Source organism: Chinchilla lanigera, unplaced genomic scaffold (genome assembly GCF_000276665.1).
Source record: "Chinchilla lanigera isolate Chin_1 unplaced genomic scaffold, ChiLan1.0 scaffold00007, whole genome shotgun sequence".
Taxonomy (NCBI): domain Eukaryota; kingdom Metazoa; phylum Chordata; class Mammalia; order Rodentia; family Chinchillidae; genus Chinchilla; species Chinchilla lanigera.
Window position 1 is genome coordinate 23,072,144 of NW_004955408.1, and position 7,089 is coordinate 23,079,232.

The 7,089-nt window shown below is 51.8% G+C and overlaps 1 protein-coding gene across 1 annotated transcript; it reads left to right on the plus strand.

Annotated features, from left to right (window-relative positions):
• Nucleotides 1-2,732: 2,732 nt before the first annotated feature.
• Nucleotides 2,733-6,623, plus strand: Foxi1 (forkhead box I1). Its single transcript, XM_005376311.2, has 2 exons — nt 2,733-3,364; nt 4,875-6,623. Exons 1-2 carry the CDS (start codon nt 2,788-2,790, stop codon nt 5,432-5,434), a joined length of 1,137 nt encoding a protein of 378 aa, XP_005376368.1. The 5' UTR covers nt 2,733-2,787; the 3' UTR covers nt 5,435-6,623.
• The last annotated feature ends 466 nt before the right edge of the window (nt 6,624-7,089 follow it).

A 7,089-nucleotide genomic window follows, 5' to 3' on the forward strand; every position in this document is an offset into this window, starting at 1 on the left:
TCTTTCCCTCTTAAACTCTTGGTCTGCCCTGAAACTTCACCCAAGCCTCGCCCGCTAGTTCCCATTATTAACCACCAGAGGGCGGCATTGACCTGTCTTTCTTTGTGCTCTTGCTCAATTGACGCCTCCCCAAAAAAAGTCTTGGGGCACCAAGATCCGCCCTACTAATGCCTCAGCCTGATTTCCACGAAGCTGCCCTTGGGACAGAGATGCCATCCCCAGGTCGAGTCCCAAAGTACCCCCAGGGCACAATCATACATGTTGCTGTCCAGGCAGGACCAGAAGCTCAGGTGAGAGCTGACTACCGGGCACAGAGAACTGTGGGCAGTGGGTGGAAATGCAGTTTATGTCTTGCCCTCATTTTATAAATAAAGAAACTGTGGCGCACAGTTTAAACTAGTCCCTAGCACTCTGATTCTCCCTCACAAGCTATTTCTATGCTGCCAGGCTTCTGGGAGTTTAGAAGCTGCCTGTGTTTTATGTGTAAAGAGGACAGGTCCTGGTCAGAAAACAATACTTGACTGTATTTATGTTTCTAGATTTCTGTACAGTGACGGTCGTATACATTTACCCAGAAATGATGCTTTGCAGCTTGCCTCTCCGATTATTATTAGAACACAAACATCTCTCCCTGCCACTAATTATTTTTCTAAAATCTCATTTTCATAGCTGTACTGTGTTACATCACTTGGATGCCACACAATTTAATCCCCCATTGTTGGAAATGTAGGTTACCTGCAGCTTGTCACAGTTATAAACAATGCTGTGGTTGGCTGCCCCACAGCTAATTCTTTGCTCTGTTTAATTCTCTCCAATGAGCTTGAAGAAGAGGAACTGCTCAGGTAGTCAGGCAGCTTTGGGTCTCTACTGGTGGGCTGCAATGGGAGTGTTCTTTGAAAATGCAGGGACCCACCCTCATGTGTCCTGGTAAAGATGGGATAAACAAAAACCTGCCCTGCCCCTACTCCAAACATCTCCTAAGAAGACACAGACCGTTGGGAAGGGTCCCCTGCTTCACAGTTCATGGTGGGTGATGGCTCCTCCGGGTCTGGGAAAACCCCTCACCCAGTTACGGGAAGCATTGCCAGTGAACACTCGGTGGTGTTCACACTTGCCTTGCGCCTTGACCCCATGTGGAGAGTGGAGAGAGGAGAACTCCTTGGGCAGGACCTGTTCCGCGCAGAGCCTCATTCTTCAGCCTCAGGGAAATGTGGAGTCTGGAGGAAGTCGGAGGAAGTTGATGGGGAGAAGGAAGCACAGGCAGGAAAGCGGGAGGGGGTGGGACTACAGAGGCCAGCTCTTCCTCTCCTCCGGTCTGCTCGATCACGGAGAGAAACGTCAGGTGTTACTAGGACCTGGTCAGGGAATTGCTGCCTACCTTAAAATGGAGACCACCACCAACTCCCCAAGCGGGGGGCCTGCTACAGGGTGGAGAGCAGCTGACACAGCCACCCCAAGCCTGACTGTAGAAGGGAGCCCAGAAAGCGGGGTAACTGGCCCTGCTCAGTAGCAAGGGGGAGCCTGGTCATGGTTGAAACGCTTGGTGCTGAAGCCGGAGCTGGAGGGGCAGGCGCATGGCTGGCGAGGCCGGGCTCTCCTCCTGGCCTGGCTCCATCCATGCCAGGGGCCTTGGTGCAGCAACTTGAAAGGATCTTCAGTCTGTTCAGGAGCTGGGGAGCCTGCTTGCCCTGCAGCTGGAAAGAAACTTGAATCATGGAATTCTCTCTCCTTTCTCTCTGAAGTTTGATTTCTACTCTCCTCCTTTTGATGTTATTTTTAAGAGCCCTACAATCCCTCTGGGGGAATCTCCAGGCCAGGTCGATGGCGGCTCCTTCTCTTCCCACCTGCAGAGTGTGTGTGTGTGTGTGTGTGTGTGTGTGGTGGGGGCGGCTGAGACCTCACCAAAAGCCAAACTCCTTTCTGACTCTCCAGGACTTTCTGTTCTGGCAACTCCAGAAAATGTGACATTGCTTCTGAAGATCAATACATGAAGCTTCTGATCCCATGGAGGACGAGGGCTGTTAACCAGTGAATGAAGGACTGTGGTGGAACAGAGGAGGAACACAGAGAGGATAAGAAGAAAAAGTCAGAGCAAATGAGAGAAAGATACACAGAGACAGCGATACACAGACAAGAGACAGAGAGACGGTGGAAGAGAAGAGCGGGGAAGAGAGTCTAAGGGAGTGCGGAGTGCCTTGTGGGCAGACCAGTACAGGAAGAAGAGTTACAGTCAGGAGTGGGCGGGGATGAATACAGGCACAGAGAATGGAACGAACATGTGAGTGAGAGAAGGAAAGAAAGAAAGAAAGAAAGAAAAAAGAAAAAAGAAAGAAAGAAAGAAAGAAAGAAGAAAGAAAGAAAGAAAGAAAGAAAGAAAGAAAGAAAGAAAGAAAGAAAGAAAGAAAAGGTAAAGGTGGGAGAAGTAAGAAGGCAAGAAAAATATGGTAAGGGAAAGAAACATGAGCAAAAGAGGCAGAATGAAGAAAATTGGGACCGGGTGAAGATTTTGAGGGAAAGAAACCGAGGAGAGCAGACATAGGAGCCGAGTCATTTTTACTATCAGCCCTAATAAGTCCCAGCAGGTCATTAGTGGGAACCAAGGCAGAGGGTGGGGAGAGGAGGGAGGGCCCGCCCTCCTGGAGCTGCGGGCAGGTGGCCTCCCCTGGGTGGGGCTGCCCAGTACAGCCGCAGGGTATAAGTTGGAGGCTGGGGCCTGCTGAGCACCTGTCAGGGGCAGCTCCAGAGCACAGGTGCCAGGCTGGTGGCTCTGCCTCACCCAGCCCCAGCATGAGCTCCTACGACCTCCCCGCACCCTCCCCGCCTCGCTGCAGCCCCCAGTTCCCCAGCATCGGCCAGGAGCCCCCCGAGATGAACCTTTACTATGAGAACTTCTTCCACCCACAGGGTGTGCCCAGCCCTCAGCGGCCCCCCTCCTTCGAGGGAGGTGGCGAGTACGGGGCCACCCCCAACCCCTACCTCTGGCTCAGTGGGCCAGCCATGACCCCGCCGCCCTACCTGCCGGGCACCAACACCAGCCCCTTCCTGCCCCAGGCCTACGGCATGCAGAGGCAGCTGCTGCCCAGTATGTCCGGGCTGGGGGGCAGTGACCTGGGTTGGCTGCCCATCCCCTCGCAGGAGGAGCTGATGAAGCTGGTGCGCCCTCCCTACTCTTACTCGGCTCTTATTGCCATGGCCATCCATGGGGCACCTGACAAGCGCCTCACCCTCAGCCAGATCTACCAGTATGTGGCTGACAACTTCCCCTTCTACAACAAGAGCAAGGCCGGCTGGCAGAACTCCATCCGCCACAATCTGTCCCTCAACGACTGCTTTAAGAAGGTTCCTCGAGATGAGGACGACCCAGGTAAGGGGGCTGCCAGGGCAGGGCGGGGCCTCCTTCAGCAAGGCTCGTTTCATTCCTGCCCCATACCCCATCCTAGGAAGCTCTGGTTGTGGCTGTTCCTCAGCCCCCCAGGACGGAGGCTGCTCGGAGACAGAGCTGAAGGGATGTGGCGGAGAACATGGGCCTGGGGCAGATTTGGGTTTCAATGGGTTCCAGCCAGAGACCTTGGTCAGGTTTAGATCTCTGAGCCTCAGCTTCTTCATCTGACAAATAGGGACATCACCATCTAAATAGTCTACCTTGCAGGCTCGTGGTGGAGATACTATATGCAACGCCTTTAGTACTAGCAAAGATTCAATGGGTTCCATTTGGTATTATTATTCATGTACATTTCCAAGACCCAGTGCATGGGAAAACTTCCCCTGATGAGAATGGTCCAACCGAAGCCCTAGTGCGTCCCACCAAGGGAGAGGTTCTGACCTTTGGTGAACACGCATCCTATCTTCAGAACCTCCTTTAATCACAACAGGAGTGCCTTTATGAACCCATTTCGCAGACAAGGAAACCAGTACAGAGAGGTGGAACAGCCTACCTAGCTTAGGTGACACAGAGTGAGGTGCTAGCAATGGTATTGGATTGTGAAAGCAGGTCAAACCCAGAGAATGTGAACTTTTCCTTTGCAATGACAAATACCTAAAGTACGGAGGTCTGTGAGACCAGTGTGGTAAATATTCATGAATCCTTTTCCCAGAATTAAAGCCCATCCTTGCTGTGCCATAGGATGCCAGAGCAGCCAAAAGGAGCCTCATTTTTGCCCCATTTGATGTCATCAATGGCCAGGTCTATGTGTGGCTAAGAAGAGAGCAATGCCTATTCAAGAACTGCCCTTGCCCTCCAGCTGAGAGTGGGTAGCAGAAAATATCTGCCTTCCCTCCCCTGACACCTCCTAGTTACAAAGCCCTCTTCCACCGCTGGCGTCTGTGCTTCCCCACAGGGAGCCCGAGGAGGGATGCACACAGGTCCAGCAGGCTCACTTGTCAGACTAGGAAAGTGAGATTCACTCAGAGTCCTTTGGTAGTCAGGAGCAAAGCCAGGGCTCAATCCCATCTTTGGACTCAAGCCCAGGATTACTATCCAGCAGTCCTGATTTTTTCCTGGGTTTTCTTCAACCTCAGCAATGGAAGCATTCCTCCACTGCCTCACCCCACTAGGGCATCCCCACCCCGCCCCCAGGGTTTCAGCCTTCTGAAAGGGACTGCCTGTAAGTCTTGCATGCCTGTGCCTCTCCTTCCTTGTGGGCATCCCCCTCCTCCACCACCTGGGGGGTGCTTAAGTGAAGATGGATACAGTGCGGTTGTGCGGGTGATTGGGTGGTAGAATTCTTCCACTTCTCAGATCCAGGCTTTTACTCTTCTCTTCTCTCTCTACCCTTGTCACCTTTGTTTTAACTTGCAACAGTAAAAAGGAAGAGAAGAAGAGAGGGGTTTGGTCCACCTCTCTGTGTCCTCACCTCCTCGCACTTTCTTTGCAGGCAAAGGGAACTATTGGACCCTGGATCCCAACTGCGAGAAGATGTTTGACAATGGAAATTTCCGCAGGAAGAGGAAGAGAAAATCGGACGTTTCTTCCAGCACAGGCTCTTTGGCCTCAGAGAAAACCGATAGCAATCTCCTGGCAGGCAGCCCCAAGAGCACGGAGTCACAAGACATCCTGGACAGTGGCTCACCGGCCACCTCCAGCTCCCCAGAGAAGCAGTCCTCCCCACCCTCCTCAGGCACTCCATGCCTCAACAGCTTCCTGTCCACCATGACGGCCTACGTGAGTGGGTCGAGTCCAGTGGGCCGCCCCGTGGGCACGCCGGGACTGAGCCCCGAGCCCTCTGACAAGCTGGGGCAGGGCAGTCTGAGTTTCAACTCCTACACCCCACTCACCAACCTCACAGGCCATGGGAGCGGCAGCGAATGGGCCAGTTCAGTGCCCACCAATGCCCTTGGCTATGGCAGTTCTGTCCTCAACCAGTTCAGCCCTCACTTCTACAACAGTGTGAACACCAACAGTGTCCTCTACCCCAGGGAGGGCACGGAGGTCTAGGACCCAAACAGCTCCTGGGCCACATGGACATGATGCAGAGAGACACAGCCAAGTCCCCTAGACCAGCCCCACACCACCCTGTGAGCCAGGAGCTCAGAACTGCCCATGCATAACACAGGAGACTCAAGAGGAAGCGTTCTCTTTCTAAAACATTGTTCAAACTTTCTGTTCATCGCACCCAAGTCCATGCAAAGACTTACCAGCTTTGCAGTGGTAATACCGGTGCCTGGATAGCAGTCATAAAGGTGGCAATTTTTTGAGCACTTGTTCTGTGCTGGGTGCTGCGGTAGGCTCTTTACAGGCATAGTCGCATTTGCTATTTAAAGTCACCCTGTGGGAGTCACATCAACCTCCTCGTTAACAGAAGGGAAATAGAGCTTGAGGAAGTTAAGAAACTTTTCCAGAGTCTTACAAGCTAACAAATGCCAGAGCTACAGGTCAAATGTGAGTCTGGGTAACCCCAAAGATCAAACCAAACGAAGCAGGGATAGAGGATTGGCTGAGCGGCTAAGGAATGTCAGGGTGAGAGGCTGATTTTGGCAGATACGTCAAAACTTCTCCCCTGCCCTCTGGTTGTTCCTCAAACTCCAACGCCAGCCAGGCCTGTCTTGTTCTGGTCTGTCTTTATTCTGTTTGCCCCAACTTTCCTGCAGATACTCATCTGGCTACCATTCAAGGAGAGAAATGACTTGCCAGCAGACTTAACTTAGAAAGTACAGCCCAGGTGCCCTGCAGGACAGTAGAGCTGGCAAGTACGATGGAGTGCATCCCTGTTCCAGCTCCCCACAGATCCTGAGAAGACCCAGGGTCAGTGAGAGGAGTGGTGTACCCTCAGTGCCCCACCCCAGGCTGCCCTTCTGCAAAAGCTCATAAAGCCCAGCTTCCTGTGTATGTGTGTGTGTCATGGACCAGTGAGTTGGCAGTGGCTGAGGTTTCCAAGAGAAACAAGGCGGAATGAGCACTTCCTTCTCTATAGCTCTGGAGAGCTGGATGTTTGAGAAACAACAGCCTCAAAGGAAAATCCTCAGCCTCCCTCACAGGGTCTGTGAGTGCAGCTCCTGGGAATTCTCCTTCTCATTTTTATAGATACTTTATATGCCTGTGATATTTTATCACAGCACATCTTAGGAAGAGTTGTTTGATTTCTTATTTTCTTTTTAATAAAAAAAAAAAAAACACAAACTCTTTGCAGAAGTGTGTGGGCCTTCCCTGTGACTCGTCCTGTCTCTGACTGCTTGGTTGATTCAACATATGGTCAAGGAATAGCTGGGGACTAAAGGCATTTGGGACAGGAGCAGAGAAATCATGGGTATCAAGGCTCTTTCCCTGCTCTTCAGTGGAGAGAGATCAGACAAAGACATTCAACATAAAGACAGGTATCCACGGGGTAGTGTAGGTCTATGGAAGGAACTTACCTGAACTGAATACTTAATTGGATCAGACATATCCCAGTCTTTATACTTCATGCAAAGTTTAAAACTATACTATGGTTATTCAGTCCTCCCCAGCACTGTAAAAGGGGCAGCACCAGTCTTGTTACACAGATGAGAAAACTGAGGTTCTAGTGGCTGAGTGGCTTGCCTGAAGTATACATCCACTCCACACCTGAGTCTTTCTGACTCCTGCATTTCACATGCAACTAACCCTGGTAGCAG